Here is a 20,065-nt window from a genome sequence, read left to right as displayed (position 1 = left end):
TCAAGTTAATGGGACTTGATATAGCGCATGCCAGTTTTTAAGTGCGGCTGCGAGTGAAGCCGGCATTATGTTAATAAATAAAAGTATTTGGCGGCCGTGCACATTATAGGTATTGCATGGCTGTGAATATTATAGGTATTGCATGGCTGTTAATAAAGCGGGCACCATGTTAATAAATAAATGTTTTCGGCGGTCGTGCACATTGTAGGTATTGCAGGGCTGTGAATAAAGTGGGCGCCGTGTTAATAAATAAAAGTATTCAGCGACCAGTTAAAGATAAACAGGGCCTTATCGCGTGTTGTGCCCCACACAAGCAGGCAGCAACCAGTGGGCATTCTTTCTCTCACTGGCGTCTCTGTGTGACACTGTTCATGTGGTGCAAAAGCAGCTGACATGAGCAAAGTTCTGTGTTTAGATTCCAACATGACAAGCGCATTTATCATGTTAATGGGACTTGATATAGCGCGTGGCAGTTTTTAAATGCGGCTACGAGTGAAGCGGGCATTAAGTTAATAAACTCAAGTTTTCGGCACATGTGCACATTATATGTATTGCGCGACTGTGAATAAAGCGGGCGCAATGTTGATAAATAAACGTTTTCGGCGGCCGTGCACATTATAGGTATTGCGCAGCTGTGAATAAAGCGGACGCCATGTTAATAAATAAAAGTAGTCTCCGGCCGTGTACATTATGGGCCTTGAGCTACTATGAATAATGTGGGCGCCATGTTAATAAACAAGGAGTCCCTAAACATTGCATACCAACAGCCGCATAGCAATGAAACTGTAGTTGGTCGGTGCTGCTTCCGATAAAAATGGAAGTGATGCATCGGACCAGCAACCAATAGGGAGGTCGTAAATAAGCCAATTGCAAGCAGCAGCCAAGCAGCAGGCGGGATTACCCTCGCTATATGGATAACTGGATGTCTCGGGGAGACAGCGCATGTGCGCTGCCTACGCGAGACCTAAAAACAAGCAGGTCAGTGGTCCTATTGAACTTTAAATATTACTTGCAGCCAGCCAGTGTGTGTAAAGTTAACTTGCACGATCTCCAAGAGAAACATAACAGTGGATCTTATCTGCATGTCTTGTAAAATCAAGAATGGTTCTGATTATGATATTCAATGTTATGGCATTCTGGCTTACTTTATTTTAATTTCTAACATGCCCACATATATTTTCAATATTCTCTCGATCCAAACCACCTAAGCACCACTGGCTCAGGATCGTCCATACATATTCAATCAATCAATCAGATAACTTTTAGCGCTCGACTAATTACCCGTAAGGGTCTCAAGGTGCAGGGGTTGGGGGGAATGCTGGTCCATCGAAGGGGATGTAGTTTAGTAGAAGAGCCAGGTCTACAGCTCCTTATTGAATTGAGCAGTGATGGTGATTGCCTGAGGTGGAGAGGGAGGGTGTTCCAGGTCTTTGCTGCGAGGTAGGAGAAGGATCTTTCTCCAACAGTGGTCTGCCAGATACGTGGGATGGTAGCCAGGGCCAGTTGGACGGAGTGGAGGTTTCTGGTATGAGCGTGGAATGCGAGGCAGTGGTTAAGGTATGCAGGTCCAGCGTCATGTACGGCTTTGAAAGCGTGTGTTATGTTATGTTATAGACATTTTTATAGCGCGCAGCTGCCCCAGCAAAGGGGCGTCCCGGCGCTTTTGAACAGGCAAATGAACACATAACACCACATAAGGAGTGTAAGGAGCTTAAAGGTGATTCTTTTGCTGAATTGGAGCCAGTGGAGGTCTCTCATGTGTCTGGTGATATGGCTCCAGCAGGGGATGTTGAGGATAAGTCTGGCGGAGGCGTTCTGAATGTTCTGCAGTTTCTTAAGGAGTTTCTGGGTAATGCCGGCGTAGACTGCGTTGCCATAGTCGATTCTGCTGCTGCTGCTGATGATGATGAGACATTTGTTGAGCGCGACAAATACCCTTGGGTGTCTCGGCGCTGCCTTTAATGTATTCAGTACAGAGGAAGTAAGATAATTAAACTGTGCACAGCCAGGTTTTGAGTACCTTCCTGAATTTAAAGAGACTATTCTCTTTTTACAACATGATAGGCAGGGAGATCCAAAGGCTTGCCGTTGTGGCTGTGAAGCTCTTACCACCCCATCTCACCTTACTGATTCTGGGAACAGTTAGGCTTCTCAATTTGGTCGATCTAAGGGCTCTGGCAAGAGTGCAAGGTTTAGGACGTTTTGTCAGCTGTAATGGCCCCTTATTGTTAAGACATTTAAAAGTGATACATAATGATTTAAATAGTATCCTCTTAGCCACTGGAGTTTGATCAGAGCTGGGGAGACTGAGTCAAACTTGGGGATGCCAAACAATAATCTTGCTGCAGCATTCTGGGCTGTTTGAAGTTTGTTAATGCTACAGCGTGGAGGACTAGAGAGAAGGGCATTGCAATAGTCGAGTCTTGAGAAAATCAACACTGAAACCACTGTCTTCCTTAAATCCATAGGTATTACCGGGACTATTTCCTCATACTTTTCAGGACGAAAAAGCATGCAGAATTGGCAGCGTTGATTTGAGTTTCAAAGGACAACTTGGTGTCAAACAGGATGCCTAGATTTTCGGCTTTAGGTACTGGCTTGGGCAGCAGGCCCAATTGGTCAGGCCACCAGCTGTTAGTCCAAAAAGAAGGAGTGTTCCCCAGCAACAAGACTTCAGTATTGAGTGATGGGTGGCCGTCTTTCTGGACTCAGTGGGGATCCACTTGAAGATCTTTCAGAGCATGCATAGCGTGTGGAAACAGGATGAGTCAGCGTTAATTTGGTGGCTCATGGTGAGCGAGGAGTCCAGGATGATGCAGAGGTTTAGTGCATGGTCTGTGGACAATTGAAATAAAAGTGCCCTTTACAAACCTCTTGGTCTTTTTTTGCATACATCAAAGCTCTTTTTTACTTTGCTTGCCTTTCCATTTTTTATTGTAGCACAGTGGATAGGTGTAAGACACATTTTTCAGTAGAGTGTATTTACAACAGCTAGCATACTAATTCATTGCTGTGGCCACATTGTACATTGTGAATTTTCCATTTGTCTGATAGACAGTATTTCCAACTCTGCTATGTCTAGCACTATAGGAAACCTAAAACTAATTCAAGGACAAATTCACTTAGGGCCTGAGTACAAGTTGCATGGCGGAGGGGTGCCGAAATTACCAGGTACAAGATTGCAATGGCGTGAAGAGAGATTGGGTTTCAGTTGGGGACAGGAAGAAATGGCGCTCTAGCGAGTGCAAAATAAGTAGACTGTGTACTTGCTCAGATAACACGGTGCAGACAGGTCAGGGGAACAAACCCAAACAGTAAACATCCCCTGCATAGGTAGGGAACTAATCCCCTACCGAACAACTGAAAACAAATCCTGTGCACATGTTTACAAGTTAATTGGTTCTTTAGTAAGAACCCAATGGTTAGATAAAGTTCAATAAATGAGGTCGAGATCCAGCGACGTTAGCAGTGTGTTTATAGTTCAGTTATGATCAGTACATATGAAAGTACAACTAACCGACACGTGTTTCATCACACCGTGTGGAGGATGTGGCTCTTCAGGGATTTTGACATTCAGGGGTAACGAATAGGCACGCCGGTCCGGTGGGTGTCAAGACCAGGCTGCGTGGTGGGTGGAGGCAAAGGCAATTATTAGGTGAAATTCACCTCCGTGTAGTAAAGGCTGCCGTGGAGCGGAGGCCTCAGGACGGTAGTGTCCTGCAACAGCGTACGGAAAGTGGTTGAAGGCACGGATATGTGCACGGCGGTGGCGTCAGGTTGCGTTTGCGCCAGTCCCGTGGGTGTCAAGACCAGGCTGCGTGGTGGGTGGAGGCAAAGGCAATTATTAGGTGAAATTCACCTCCGTGTAGTAAAGGCTGCCGTGGAGCGGAGGCCTCAGGACGGTAGTGTCCTGCAACAGCGTACGGAAAGTGGTTGAAGGCACGGATATGTGCACGGCGGTGGCGTCAGGTTGCGTTTGCGCCAGTCCCGTGGGTGTCAAGACCAGGCTGCGTGGTGGGTGGAGGCAAAGGCAATTATTAGGTGAAATTCACCTCCGTGTAGTAAAGGCTGCCGTGGAGCGGAGGCCTCAGGACGGTAGTGTCCTGCAACGGCATACAGAAAGTGGTTGAAGGCACGGATATGTGCACGGCGGTGGCGTCCAGGTAGCATTCGCAGTGCACACTAAAGAACCAATTAACTTGTAAATATGTGCACAGGACGTGCGCACAGGATTTGTTTTCACAAGATTGCAACGGCACTCTAGCACCATGCAATTACAGGCTATTCTCTGGTGAGTGCGGAATAATTACTGGAAACAGTTTTACTGAGTCAAAAAGAGCTTGCAAATTCACATTGCTGTCCAGGGAATGAGCCCTTTTCTGGGGGCATTGCTGTGTGTTGGGAGCGGGGATAGTGTCTGGGGAAGGGAAGGGTGGTGGCTGGCAGGTGGAGTCTTCCATGCTCTTTCATTCTCTGAGAAAACAGTGCTTGTGCCCACAGCCCCTGCCCAGATCTACTCTCAATTTTACAACAAGGTATTTCTGTCTAGTCAAATTGGCCCTGGTGTTCCTGCACACTGTAATTCTGTAAGTACACTGGGGCACTTGTGGTAGGGCAGAACGCAGGGGCATAGCTAACGTTGGTGCAGCAGGTGCAGTGGCACCAGGGTCCAGAGTGGCCCATTGCACCATGAAAATTGCTGTATTCTACTACACCAGCAGCCGTCAAAGGGGTCATTTTCCCTTGATGCACCTGCGCACATGGCATCCTTGGCATCCTTGGTACGCTACAGTATACTGGTGGCCTGTTTGGGGATTCATTGGGGAAATAGAGACGCTTTGCCTTCTTCATGGAAACTTTACATATTCTTGAGCGTCATTGCAGTCAGGGCATGTCTTTGTATGTGGTTTTATTTTTTTTAAGTGTCTTCTGAGAACTCTGTTTTCTGCTTTAAAAATCTTTACTTTTAAATAGAACCTGCCAGTCTTCCATCAGTGCTGTAGGCATGAGGAAGTCTTGAAGAAGATCGCCTTGTCGAAGCGTTTGACGAGCTAGAAGTAAACTGTGGGACTTATGTTGTTTAGATGATTGGCAATGTATCTACCAGTTGTGATTGTGACAGAAGAAGAGTGAGAACAATTTTTTTCCCAGCGTCCTATTGATTTCTTTTGGTGGTGTAGGAGTGGAGGGGAAATTGGTGATGTGGTGGTGACTTGAGGTGAAAGGCTGCTTTGCTATGATCTTGATGACATTATGGTGGATCAAAGATTGTTTGCGACCATGCCTAGCTTTGTGCGAAGAACAGAAACCAGCAAAAAGAAGGTCTGGACTTTCAATTTCAATCTGATTTGAGGCCAGTCTGATTTGTCAAACTTAATGTTCAGGTCACCCAAGATGCAGACATTGTTGTAGCTCATTGCAAGGTCAGCAATGCCACTTTGGACCATCTGAGAAGGATGGATGTTTGAAGGATGTCTAGAGCAAAGAAGAGGAGCAGGTTGGAGAAGGACAGCATCAGCTGAGCATAGGCTTGCAATATGCAGCTGGCAAACTCTGAAGTGGATGAAGGTAAGGAGTTACTGAAGAACACGGCTACTCATCTGGAGACCTTTTAATAACACTGTTTTCTATTAAGATATTATAGACCCATGAAACGGCCTCGTGAGCGTGAGGGCGGCATCTTCAAGGCAGAAGTGTGAATGATGCAGGTATTATGTTTATGGGCCCCTCTAGAGAACAGTATTGGGGTGACTCTCTGCATAAGATTATTGAGTTCACTGGAGAGCAGTGTTGCAAGATGGCCTATATAGCTGGTGGTGGCCAAGTGGGTACTCCGTAGCGGGTCAAACAGAGTGAACTAGAAGGCAGGCCCACTGGACAACAGTAATGGGCAAACAAATTTGCCTTGGAAAGGGAAGTGGTAGATGTAGATGTAGGATATGAGAACGCAGTCCGGTGGTTTGGGGTACTCATAATGATTTTATACATTAATGTGTGTATGCTTTAACAGGAAAGAGGAGGGTGAAGAAAGGAGTGGGTGGGTAAATGGGAGGCTTCTGATGGAAAGGATTTTAAATTGCTTGTCTTCTATTCATCTGTGCATATTTAGACTATAAGTTCGAGCATTCTTCTGACATGTACAACTTTATATTACATAAAGGCAGATAAAAGGTATAATACAAAAAATAGTTCTCTTACTTTAAGTGCTCATATGACGCCATACAGATTATTGGCAATTGTGCCTACATACAGCAGTTATCTGAAGTTTACTTTCCATTTACTTTGCATAGAGAGGTGGATGGAGCAAAGGTTTTTTTCCTGATACTATGTAAAAAAATATGCCTTCAGAAAATGTATACATTACCAATTATATTTTTTGAGAAAATAAAAAAATATATGTTTCCAAAATATTTTTACAAAAATACATAATAATAACACATTTTGGTACAGCCATCAATTTGACTATGCTAACTGCGTCTATAATCTATTGTGTGAAGCCCTTGTTTTTGTGGGAACCATTAATGATAATTCCTTGTTTATAATCATTCAAATGTGCGCACTAGTTTATGATAAAAAAATGTTCGAAAAAGTAACATTAATTAATGAAAAACTTGAGAATTTATACATTAAAATTTACGTTGGAGAAAAGCGGTAACTCAAAGAGGTTTTCCATTTCTTAAACATAATGAATATTGTACAGGAGGATAGTGAACGTATGGTATAGTCAACTAGTAGAAGCAGTGCAGTCGAAAAACACAGTAAATAAGTGAAGACAAATGACTAACAAATACCAGGTGGTTATGGTATTTGAGCAGAATATTGTTTAGAAATTATCTTCCCACAAAAATGTCTTAGCTGTGCTATTGACTACTACAATATTGCGAAGGTAAGTATAAATAGGTAAGTGTAGGTTTACTAATCTTACCTCATACATTTCCCTTAATGACATAAACATGTATACCATATAATTTATATCTGCATCGGTACATAGATGTAGAGTTGCGATTATATCAGGCCGATATTTCTGTACATGGCATTCTGGCATACAATTGTGGCTATCTGTGACAATGTAGAGGCTTGTGCAGCATTAGAAGACATGTAAATGGGCATAGTGGGTGGTTCTCATTGGTTGTCGCTTTCTGGGTCAGTATATTTGTATTCGAGTGTGCACTGTTCAAAAGTAATCTACCCTAATAATCAGTATTACTTCAGGTATTCTGCTACTCATTTGTCACCAATGTTTCAACTGATTGATGTAAAATGTATGAAATTAGAACATTGGAATGTTGGGAGCTCCACTGAAAACAATGGAGTGCTCCCGGCTTCTAATATAGCCTTATAGCCCGCCGTAGAGGGCTATACCGGCTATTAAAGGCCCTCTCCAGCGTTAAAGGCCCCGAGCCGAAGGCGAGGGCCTTTAACAAAGTAGAGGGACTTTAATAGCAGTATAGCCTATCTACGAAGGGCTATAAGGCTATTAGAACATTCTGTCACTATAGGACAGAATGTTCTAACAAAAAAAACAATGCCTTTTGGAAGCGTGAGGGGATTGGAATCCCCTCAGGCTCCCTGAAGCCTTTGTTCACAGCCAGAGCTGTGAACAAAGAAACATTAAAATGTTGGAGCTCCACGCTTATACCAGCCATTATAAGCCCGGAGAACTCCATTGTTTTCAATGGAGCTCCCAACATTCCAATGTTCTAATAGCCGGTAGAAGTCCGGAGCTCCAACATTCCAATGTTAGTTCACAGCTGTTGCTGTGAATAAAGGCCTCACGGAGCACAAACGGAGTTCAATCCCCTCGGACTCCATGAGGCCTTTGTTGTACAAATTAGAACATGCTGCCCTCAAGGGGCAGAATGTTCTAATTCAATTAGAGCTCTCTGTGATGGGCTCTACCGGCCAATAAAGGCTCTCTCCTTTGTTAAAGTCCCTCGCCTTCGGTTTGGGGCTTTAACGCTGGAACGGGCCTTTAATGGTCAGTAGAGTCTGCTTCGGCGGGCTCTAAGGCTATATTAGTACAACTTTCAAAAAGCTTAACCTAACTAACATGATTTGCATCCAATGCCCCTTTTGGTTACAGATTTGGTTTAAAAATATGACTTATGAATTAGTGCACTCGTGAATAAAATCAAATGATGGGCAAGCTCAAGAGCAAGTTCATTATAAATGTGTAGGGATCAGCAAATAATACACATTAACTGGGCTCAGTGGTTGGGGTTTTTAGTCTTCCTTTTTCCAGAGCAGTCACTGCTTCCCGAATCTTAGTGAGAGAAAGACATGACACAGTCAGAATCTGATGCCCTGTTGATAGGACCCCATATTTGGGCTCTCTACTTTGGTGTTCATATCCGCGTTGCATGTTGGGGGTGACTTAGATGAGCCTTGGAGGATCAACATCTGAGGAATAATAATATATTACATTTGTTTCTGTGTTTACAGAGGTGTGGACTGAATTTATTTTCTTGAGTGAGATATTGATCGCACACATGGATTGACTACCTGCAATCCCATCTATTGTTCAGGCGCCATCTCTAGTTATTGATACAGCCTCGTTTGTATTCTTGTTTGAAAAGGAAGTCATCTGAAACTCTTGCTTCACTGGAGACTTTTTTTCCTGAACACAGCATTTCAACGCAGCCCTGATCTCTGTCCTGCTGGTCTTGCTCACAAAACAGTACAAAATGGGGTCCGCGAGGCAGTTGAGGCTTGCTATGGCCAAAGTTATTTTGTAAGGTTTAAATATCCAGCTGGCAAACTCACAAGAGCCTGGCTCCCCAATGCTGCGCATTAGTAGAACGACATGGTAAGGTGTGAAGCACAGAAAGAAGGTTGACAGAATTGCTACCAACAATTTCCTGATTTTCTTCTTCGCTTCATCAGCAGTGGCTTGATTATGCTTCACGGCAATATCTATCCGTTTATAGCAATACGCCATGATCACCAGAGGTAGTAAATATGCAACACATATCCGGAAGATGTTGAATGATGCTTTCCATTTCTTTATTGGGAAAGTATCATAGCAAAGGGTATCATTTTGGTTATTATTCAAGATTTGTTGGCAAAAGAGAATGAACACATTTGATATGATTTCAACAAACCACACAACAGCACAGATGTACATAGCAGCTTTTCTCGTACGTAGCTGATGAAACCTCAAAGGATGGACAACACCAATGTACCTATCCAATGAGATGCAGGTAAGGAAACCAGTACTGGCATAAAAATTGACGTACATAAGGAAGACACTCAGCTTGCAAAGATGGTCTCCTAACCTCCAGTTGTCGTGATTTAAGCCATAATCCACCCATAATGGCAGTACAAGAGTGTACAGAAGATCAGCCATGGATAAGTTAAAAAGATATACTCCTAGTTCATTTTTCCTTTTTATCTGCACACATGAGAGAATGAGAGAGGCACAGTTGGCAGGAATGCTGATCACAGTCACAGTGACATAGACAGCTGGAAATAGATACTGATCAAGGTCATGCTCAACATTGCAGGCAGTGTCATTGCTTGTCATCGTCTAGGTGAGCGTGGAGGTCCTTCATTCGTATCGAGCAGAGGAGTGCAGTGTTAGCAATGTGAGACACAGGGGTGACTTCTGTTACTCTTCACATGACAGTCATCCATGTGGAAATCATCTGTGGTCAAACATCATGAGACCATGCTCCAAGACAGAGGTCATCAAAAGATCAGTAGATGCTCCGCCCAGGGACATCAGGATATCTTATTCAGGAATCCTGCATAGGAAGAAACATTTTAATCAGAGTGAACAATTTTATCTCCAAAACTATTTAATACAAGAAAGTTTGGACAAAGCATGGACAGATACATAACCAGCACCTTTAATAGTAAGGCATGCCCATGATTTAATTACACGCACAAAAAGTCTTGAGGTAATTCCCTTTTGAACGAATCACTTTTCCTGAAAACTTTGAATTGCGAAAAGAGAAGGATTAGTAAATGATTGAATGGTCTTGAAACGCTAATGACTCAAGAACATGATACGGATCTCATGATCCAGTTTGGGCAACAAGGGAACCAGGAGAGAAATGTTCTGCTACAAAAAAGCAGAACAGATTAAGTCTTACATAATCCCCTGAACAATCCTTCAAGCATGAGAACACAAGAGACACACAAATATGAGGTTGTATATTTCAGTAGGATTTTTCAGTGATTTAAAAAATTACAATTGCCTTTCCAGTGCTTATCCATACTAATATAATAAAGAGAGAGCCAAAACCTTTGAGGCGGGTAATCTCAGGAACCACAGCACCAATCACAACACCCAATACAGCGTTGGAAAGGGCAGTTGCAGCAGAAGGACATAGACTATGCAGACGCCCACCATATACATTTAAAAGGTAAAAGAACCGTGCCAGCAAAGTAGTCCCTTGTGGGCGTGTCTGCGTTGTGCTGTGGGCGTGTGCTGGGGGCGTGACAAATGCTGGGGGCGTGTGGTACGTTCCGCCCTTCATGCCATGTCTCATATCGTGTGCTAATCCCACCCTGCTCCCTTTAAATACCCCTGCACCCCATAATCATAACCAACCCTTACTCTTTTAAATACCCAAACACCGTTAAACACTAACCCATCTTAACCCTATAAATTTACCCTGTATCGAAAACCCAAATCTATCTCTAAACCCTAAAAATATCCCTGTACCCCAAAACCCAAACCTAGCCCTGAACCTTATACATACCCCTATACCTCAAAACCCAAACCTATCCCTGAACCCTAAAAATACCCTGTACCCCAAAACCCAAACCTAGCCCTGAACCCTAAAAATACCACTGTACCCCAAAACCCAAACATACCCCTGAACCCTAAAATACCTCTGTACCCCAAAACCCAAACATAGCCCTGAACTCTTAAAATACCCCTGTACTCCAAAACCCAAACCTACCCCTGCACCCTAAAAATACCCCTGTACCCCAAAACCCAAACCTAGCCCTGAACCCTAAAAATAACCCTGTACCCCAAAACCCAAACCTACCCATGAACCCTAAAATACCCCTGTACCCCAAAACCCAAACCTAGCACTGAACCCTAAAAATACCCCTGTACCCCAAAACCCAAACCTAGCCCTGAACCCTTAAAATACTCCTGTACCCCAAAACCCAAACCTTCCCCTGAACCCTAAAAATACCCTAATACCCCCAAACCTAGCCCTGAACCCTAAAAATACCACTGTACCCCAAAACCCATACCTATCCCTAAACCCTAAAACTACACCTGTACCCCATAACCCAAGACTATATCTGAACCCTTAAAATACCCAAACACCCCAAAACATATATCTCAGTACCCCAAAACATATACCCCTATACCCGTACTTACCTTATCCAAACATAAAAAAAAACATGCTTTTACCATTCATGCATTTACAACGAGTTTCGTTGTAAATGTATGCGTGGTAAAAGCATATCAAATGTAATGCCATGCGTTATAATGGCATTGTGGAGTCATGGTACTTTCGTAATGAAAGTATGCGGAGTGATGGTATGCGGAAAGAAAGTTGCGGAATAATGGGTGTTTACCCTCCCCCGGTATGTACATTGGTGGCACGGCGGCCCACATCTCCAGCAACATACTCATATCTTTTCACCACCCATTTGAAAAATGCACAGGTCTCTCTCATTGATGGCCAGCACCGACATACACTTTTAGACACACCTCCCGCCACAATTCTAGAATTGGAACTTTAGAGCTGGGGAGCTACGTTCGCATCTCGGCATCAGCTCAACATCCTGTGATTCCAGGCAAATCGCTTTTTCTCCCCGTGCCTACCACAAATGAATGTGTTCTTCTGTAATGTAAATTGTGCTCATGCCATGTTGTCGAGTTCGCGCTATATAATATTGCAAGGAAAAATAAAGTAGGGAAACTCGAGTTCACATACTACTGAACGCGCACTCTTAAGTGCCTCAGCAGTGCACTGTGAATCGGAGGGTTTCACAGGCCTGTCACAGATGAGAAATGCTATCTAAACGAAATCCTACAAAACAATATACTACTGGCCGGCCGCAATTCATACCCGGACAACGTCGGGACTGGCTGCTAGTAAAGAATATTCCTTTAATGACCTTCCTTTTGTCATTCATGTGGTCAATATATTTTTTATTCTGTCTCGTGTCTCACTCCCTTCCTTTCACACTTTCCTTGCTTTTGCTCTCTCCACCAGGTCAGTCCCATCATATTTCAAGGATGAGCATGGTTGGAGATATGCTTGCACCTAATTAAGATTTGATTCCTGCAGATAAAAACATAATAGTTTGCACTTAAAGCACAATTCTACTTCTTATTACATCAGACAATTTTCACCATTTTCTAAACAAAGGTGTTCTACTTAGGGCAGTATTTGCCTCTCTCAAGATACCAAGAAAGGATTTAGCTAATAAATACATCTTTACTGACTTATCTAATGCTTTTCCTGTTATGGGGGAAGGCGGCTGAGGAATTTTTATGAATATTGTTTGCCATATGATCAATCAGCCTTATTCATGAAGCCGAAATCAGCTCGCAAAGGGCCAGATTCTGAGAATCTGGCCCTTTGCGAGTGCGATTTTTGCATTTGGGATTCTATGTCAGGACCGGAGGCTTCAGATTATGCTTTTCTCTCTTCGCTGTTTATTCACATAAAACCACACAGCAGCCAGAAAAGCATCAAAACTTGAAAAAAAAATTCAATTGTATTCCAAACACAGGAATCATCAGAAAAACATCATAATAACATTTTTTAGAACCACAAGTCCCATCAGTCCAACATTAGGTAGTCCTTTCTTAGTGTCCATAGAGCCGAAGATAGGGCGTCCATCTTGTGAACTCCTCCTCTTTCTTCGCTGCTTCGCAGCCAGTTAAGTGCTATTTCTCCCTCTCTCTCACAGATTTGTGTGTGGGGGTTTTTTCTTGTATGATGTGAATCCTATATTTGTATAGGTTGGTTATTTGTTATTTGGCGGGTTCTGTTGGTTTTTTTCCTTCTACAGAGCCCCTTTCATCGCGGGGACGCCTTTGCCCCTTACGCGATGTCCCCGTGTGTTCCGCGGTGCCTATGTCACCGCTAGAGGGTGCCTGCCCTAGCGCGGTTCCGTCTCGCTGACTGGAGCCGCGCTGGGGAGAAGGAGTCGCGCCGGAGCCCTGTTGCCGCCTAATCCTGACGCCCTTCTTGGGTTGTATTGTCCCGTGTCTGAACGCCCCATTGGGGTCTGTATTGGTGGTTTCGACCACGCTGACGCCTACGGGCAGGTTTGAGCACCTTTTTTCTGCAGCTTTGCTGCCGCTGGGGTGGTCCCCGCTTAAGCGCGCTGGGAGGCGGTGTGACCCGGTCTCTATGAGAGGGTCGGCGCTCTGTGAAGGCTGGTGCTGCCTTCGTGACTGCCAGGTTCCGCCAGCATACAAACGTTGCTAGCCTCCGGTTAGCCCATATTTTGGCAGGTTCTACGCCAACGAAACCCTCAGTTCCCTGATAGTTTGTAGCTGCGCATTAGGTGCGCCATGGCTGAGGGGTATTACGTCGAGGAGGAAGAGTCTCATCAGTACCTCCGAGACGATGAGTTTTATGCGGCTGTAGACCAGTCGATTTATCGTTGTGTGCAGGAGATTGTAGGGCCCATGGAGGACAGGCTGTCTGCCCGCATAGTGGAAGAGTGCGCTAAGTTGGCGCCAGGCCTCGCGGGGGCACCCATCAATGACCCTAGTCAGCCACCGGCGGCCAAGAAGGTGTGTAGGGACGCAGGCCCTGGAGGCGCGCAGGGCGTGGACAAGGATGCCTTCGAGAGCCTACGGGACGCTTTTCTGGCTAAGGCGACCGTGCCTACCCCTGTATCGCTCCCACCTCAGGTCCCCTCGACATCGGCTGGCACTGCCACTCCCTCCCCGGGAGGACTTTCCCCCGCGGATACGGATGAGGAGGACGAAGATTCCGTGCGGTCTTGGCGACCGTCCACATCCGCATCGGAGTTACCCAAGCACACTTCAGGCATGCTCGACCCGGATGAGATAATTCACCCGCGGTCGGCTGCTTGGGCGCCTGGGGACAAGGTCGCGCAGTTTGTGGCGGGCCGCCTCCGCAAGCCCTTAGAGAAGGAGGCGCGCAGTTGCCTGAGAGGAGAGTGTCCCCGTCCTACTCTGGAGGGTAAGGTAGCTATGACACCTGAGTTAGACGGGAAGATGGCCACTTTCATGGCCAAGTTTGTTAAGGACCCCGTAAGGGGATCGATCGTTCTTGGCGCTCATGCCAAGACAAGCTATTGGACGCTATAGGCCCCCTCACAAAGATTCTTGACATGGCCGAGGAGGCCAAAGTGTCGGGCACCACCATATGCCCGGAGGTGTTGTCTAACTGGGCGCAGAGGGCTGTCATATTTTTGGGGAACGCAAACTGCGCCCTCTCCACGGAACGGCGTCGCTCTCTATTGATCAAGCTGGACCCCAAATTTGGGAGATTTGGCCTCCTCGGAGGCCGCGCTGTCGCGCAAGGGGGTCTCTTTGGAGAACCGTTTATAAAAGAGCTAGGAAAATTCGTTTCGACATTCACTTCATTGGACAAGGCCCAGTCCACCATCAAAAGGTTCTTCCACCAGCGTTTTTCCCGAGGGGCTGGTCATGGCAGGGGCCTCACGACCGGCCGTGGCGGTCAAAATCAACCCAATAAAGGGAAGGGCTCCGGCAGAGGAAACTACAACACCTCTGCAAACTACAACAACTTCTACCCAACGAGGGGTCAGCGCTTCCGAGGACGTGGAGGCTTCAGAAATGACTCTGGTGGCAACAATTCCCACGGTGAGTGTGATCCCAGAGGATCAAGTTGTAATTGGGGGAAGGTTGGCATGTTTCCCACAGGCTTGAGCGGCTATTACGACGGATGCATGGGTCCTTCAGACCGTGTGGGGGTTCCGCATAGAGTTTTACGATCAGCCACGCCAGCTACAGCCGCCTCGTCCCATAACTTTCTCTCAACCAGACGTGCTGTTGATCGACGAGGAAGTCTCGGCGCTGCTGCGCAAAGGGGCTATTTGTCGAACAACCCGTCACCCCGGGGGTTTCCTGAGCAATATTTTTCTCGTGGAGAAAGTGGACGGAGGCAAGCGGCCAGTCATCAACCTCAAAGAGTTCAATGGCTGGGTAGTGTACAATCACTTCAAGATGGAGGGCATCCATCTGTTGAGGGACGTGCTGCTCCCAAACGATTGGATGGTTCGCCTAGACCTCAAGGATGCGTACTTGGTGGTCCCCATCCATCCGCCTCATCGCCGTTTCCTCCAGTTTTGCTGGAAGGACATGGTCTTCGAGTTCAAGGCCCTTCCATTCGGGCTTTCCTCGGCCCCTTGGTGTTTCACCAAGCTCATACACCCAGCGATAGAGGCCCTGTGGAGTCAGGGGATTCGGTTGATCGTCTATCTGGACGACATTTTGATGATGGGCCAGGACCCGAGAAAGTTGACCGCTCATCTATCCCAGACAGTCTCCCTGTTGCAGGGTCTGGGATTCATTAGCAACAAAGACAAGTCGGTCTTCACGCCCGCCCAAACCATTGTGTTCTTGGGCTTCGTAGTGGATTCTGTGCACTCGACTCTCAGTCTTCCGTCCAGGAAGATGGCCAAAATCAAGCACGAACTGCGGCAGACAATCTCCAAGTCGCACACCTCTCTCGGACAGATTGCCAGAGTGTTGGGACTTCTCTCGTCGTCTATTCAGGCGATTTTTCCGGGCCCTCTTCATTACCGGGCCCTCCAACGCCTCAAAGCGCATCATTTGCGCAAGGGGCTGTCTTACGACCACTTAATACCTCTGTCAGTGGAGGTCAAGGAAGAAATGTCCTGGTGGCTCACCCACATGGAGGCGTGGAACGGCCGAGCAATCTTCGGGTCCGTTCCGGACTTAGTGATAGAGTCCAACGCCAGCAGGCCCGGTTGGGGCTCCCGCTGCGGGGATTTCTCCACAGGCGGCGCTTGGTCATCGACGAACAGCGGCTTCACATCAACTGCTTGGAACTTCTAGCAGTCTCCTTTGCCGTCCGTTGCTGGACCAGAGATTCAGTGAAGTCTTGTGTCCTTCTACGGATGGACAACGTTTCAGCGGTTCGGTATGTGAACCACTTGGGAGGTCCGCGTTCACGAGCGCTGGCGGATCTGGCGAAAGACTTTTGGGACTATTGTCTCGCCCATCAGGTCTCGGTAACGGCAGAATACCTTCCGGGACAGGCCAACCAGGTTGCGGATTGGCACTCGCGATATCTACGGGACTCGAGCCTGTGGAAGCTGGATGTTCAGGTGTTCCACTGGCTGACGACATGTTGGGGTCCATTCTCCATAGACCTGTTTGCGTCTCGTCTGGACTTCCAGCTGCCGAGATTTTTCAGCTGGAGACCGGATCCTCTGGTGGAAGCGACGGATGCGTTCCTCCAGGATTGGAGTCAGGAACGACCGTATGCCTTCCCGTCTTTCTCCATGATAGTGCGGGCCGCGGCCCAGCTGCGCCAACAGATGGCGGAAGTGGTGATGGTGACGCCCGTGTGGAGGTCGCAAGTATGGTTTCCAGTTCTTCTGGAACTTTCCTGGGATTTTCCAATCCTACTCCCCCGGCTCCCTCGTCTTCTCCTCAATCCGGACGGCGACCCTCACCATCTCCTCCAGGGTTCCCTCCGCCTCATGGCATGGAGGCTTTCCGGAGACGCTGGTCGCTCCCTGGCCTTTCGGAATCGGCTGAGCACTTTTTGTCCAAAGCCTGGGCAGGTAGCACTGCAAAACGGTATAGATCGGCTTGGACCAGGTGGGTTCGTTGGTGTCTTCGACGGGTTTTGGATCCCATGGTCGCAGGTCTCGTTCCCATCCTTAATTTCCTGGCGGAACGATCTACGGCCGGCTTAGCATACCGGACTATTAACACGATACGGTCTGCCATTTCAGCAGCTCATGAGAAGTTGGATGGAGTTGCGGTCGGGGAGCATCCCCTCATCTGTCGACTCCTCAGAGGAGTGCGTCTTGCCTTACCACCAGAACCACGATATTCTGTCCTTTGGGATGTTAATGTGGTATTAAACCTTTTTCTTTCTTGGCAGAATAACAAGTATCTCTCCTTAAAGGAATTGTCTGCTAAACTGGCGATGCTCCTCTGTTTGGTGTCATGTCGCAGGGTGTCCGACGTGCGCGCCTTGGATATCACGGCGAGAGCGTTTTCCCCGGATGGGGTTACCTTTACCGTGGGCCGCCGCACAAAATCTGCTACAAGGTCTATTTATTACCCAGCTTTTGCAGATGTTCCTAAGTTGTGTGTGGTGCAATGTTTAAAAACGTATGAAGATGTCACAACGGAACTTCGCCCTCCAGGCGAGCGACAACTCCTCATTGCGTTACGCAAACCCCACAAGGCGGTCTCTTCCCCCACTATAGCCCGTTGGGTGCGTTGGGTGTTGCAGGAAGCTGGTATTGATACAAAACAGTTCGGAGCTCACTCCGCAAGAGGGGCCATGGCCTCCAAAGCATTTGCCCTTGGGGCACGTTTGGAAGACCTCATGCGAGCTGCGGATTGGTCTTCGGACTCCACCTTCAAAAGGTTTTATTTCAAGCCAGTGGTGGATATTGCTAGTTTGGTGTTGAACAAGCTTTAAACAAGCATAATCCGAAGCCTCCGGTCCTGATATAGAATCGAAATTTGCCTAGCTTAGTAACAGTAAGTTTCAATTCTATTAAGGACACGGAGGCGAGGATTATCCCACCCATACCTCCTACGGAGATCCCACCCATACTGGAGTAAGTAATCATTTTTCTGGATTACATTCAGGATATATTGTTCTCTTTGGTTACATGTCATTGGCTTGTTGCAATGCTTTGGGTGATTTGCCTTCAGGCTTGGCGGGTATAGCAAAGCTCACGTTGTTCTTTTTTCCGCCAGGTAATGATGGTGCGAAACAGGATCGTTGAGACTTTGGCCTGACTCGCGATGAAGAAAGAGGAGGAGTTCATAAGATGGACGCCCTATCTTCAGCTCTATGGACACTAAGAAAGGACTACCTAATGTTGGACTGATGGGAGTTGTGGTTCTAAAAAATGTTATTATGGTGTTTTCTGATGATTCCTGTGTTTGGAATACAAATGAATTTTTTTTTCAAGTTTTGATGCTTTTCTGGCTGCTGTGTGGTTTTATGTGAATAAACAGCGAAGAGAGAAAAGCATAATCCTCGCCTCCGTGTCCTTAATAGAATTGAAACTTACCGTTACTAAGCTAGGCAAATTTCGATTCATCATCCCAAATGCAAAAATCGCTATTTGCTACATCGCATATTTGCGAGGATTTACATTTAAGGAATCTCTATTTGAGATTCCTTAAATGTAATTCATCATCCATTTTTCAATTGCGAAATCGCAATTTCGGGCCGCAATTTACCGCGAGGTCAAACCTCGTGGTAAATTGCGAAAACTCAGAAAAATGCATTTAAATGCATTTTTCTGAGTTGCATGTTACACACACACATGTCCTTTCAGGGCTCGACAAATCTAAAAAATCTTACTTGACCTGCAGGTCGAGTGAGTAGAATTTTCTACTTGACCTAACATCAATGCACTTGACCCACAAATTGGTTGCATACGAATTTTCTTCAAAGCATTTGCAGCGGCAACAACCCAAGAAAACGTTGGCAAACCAAATTGTAAACAGCAAATTCATTTGGATAAAGAGGCATACTTTAAGACCTGTGCCTATTTAGTGGGCTAGGGGTTGGAGCATTGATAGACAGTTCTTTAAGTAGAAATAAATAAGTGCAGGTACTCACCACCACTAAACTGTGCACTAGCGGTGGAGCCAGAGGCTGGTCTAGGGGCGGGGCGAGAAGGCAAGCTTAGCATTTAAGGAATCTTCGTTCTCATTCTTTGTAGTTGTTTTATTAGATTCAAAATTTCTGTCCACACTCATATGCTTTCCCCTTGTCACTGTGCTTTATCTCCCAGGTCTGCATTTCCCTTTTGATATTTTACTGCTCTTCATATTTCTCTCCACCTCTTCATTTTCCCTCACATCTCTCATTGCTTTCTCTTTGCCTCTCTCCTCTTTGCTTCACTCTTCTTCCCATGTCTCCAAATTTGTTTTGTCCTTTTCTTCGCTTTTCTCTTTCCCCATCTTCCTTAACCCTTTTACTTTTTCCATTCTCATCATTCTCTAGTTTTCTTTTACCCATTTTCCACCCTGTTTCACTTCCACACACAATCTATTTCACCACTTTCTCGTTTTCCTTTCTTCCTGTCGATAGTTTGCTACTTCTCTCGAATCATACATCTGCAGGATCTTTCCCTAGCCTCCCAAAAAGCATAACCAGCTTTGTAATACTGGCAGGTTAACAGGCTGTTGTGACGACAACTTGAGTTCTGCTTACACTGCACTCTAACAATTGTGTGTGCTTTAGGCGCAGCAGAATAAGCTAGTGCAGGACTGTAATGCACGCCCAGGCTCCATAACCTTAATAAAATAATTAAATGAACAATGGGAGAACAGATGATGCAGTAGCCTGGGAACCTTTAACCAGAGATGGGCCCACCTTGCTCACCCTCACACCCCCCTCCCTCTCTTCCTTTGCAGGTTACACGATCGGCCATCAGCACCTTGGCTTGATCAGCTACTGTACAATTAAGTAAAAGAACACTATTTACAGTGATTTACCGAGAAGGACCGTACTCACAAGGGACTGAGGAACTGCGAAGTACTTCATGGTGTAGATGATCGCCGGAAACGTGCTAACTGCGGCACCCGTTCTTAGAATGCCACCCCATGACACAGGAATCAAGTTACTCAGCCTACAGGAAAGGCCAAGGCAGACGGTGCGGGGTCAAGCTTGTTGCTCCGACTATTCAAGCTCTAGTACAGCCTGTGTGACACAGTTAGTTGAGCCTGTCAGTAAGAAATACAACACACGCACACTGTTGAGTCAATAAATGGACGCGTATTTCTTTTTCCTGGGCAGCTACGTTTCTTTACTGGCTGCAGAAAATTCAAGTTGCTTGACATTTTTGGTACCAATGAATTAATAGCAAGGTGAGCGGAGCCATCTGAGAGGAGAGAGATGGACTT

At 46.2% G+C, this 20,065-nt stretch overlaps 1 protein-coding gene across 1 annotated transcript; it reads right to left on the bottom strand.

Annotated features, from left to right (window-relative positions):
- Positions 1 to 6,349: 6,349 nt before the first annotated feature.
- GPR65 (G protein-coupled receptor 65) lies at positions 6,350 to 9,713 on the bottom strand. The gene has a single exon (XM_086937610.1). The coding sequence runs from the start codon at positions 9,521 to 9,523 to the stop codon at positions 8,522 to 8,524; it is 1,002 nt and encodes a 333-aa protein (XP_086793736.1). The 5' UTR covers positions 9,524 to 9,713; the 3' UTR covers positions 6,350 to 8,521.
- Between the last annotated feature and the right edge of the window lie 10,352 nt (positions 9,714 to 20,065).

Source organism: Lissotriton vulgaris, chromosome 9 (assembly GCF_964263255.1).
Source record: "Lissotriton vulgaris chromosome 9, aLisVul1.2, whole genome shotgun sequence".
Classification (NCBI taxonomy): domain Eukaryota; kingdom Metazoa; phylum Chordata; class Amphibia; order Caudata; family Salamandridae; genus Lissotriton; species Lissotriton vulgaris.
Note: the sequence above shows the minus strand (reverse complement) of the source record. Positions and strands in the feature narration are given on the sequence as shown.

What these genes read in the sequence shown, in the direction of transcription:
- GPR65 (XM_086937610.1), bottom strand. Translation starts at nt 9,523, where the DNA reads ATGACAAGCAATGACACTGCCTGCAATGTTGAGCATGACCTTGATCAG.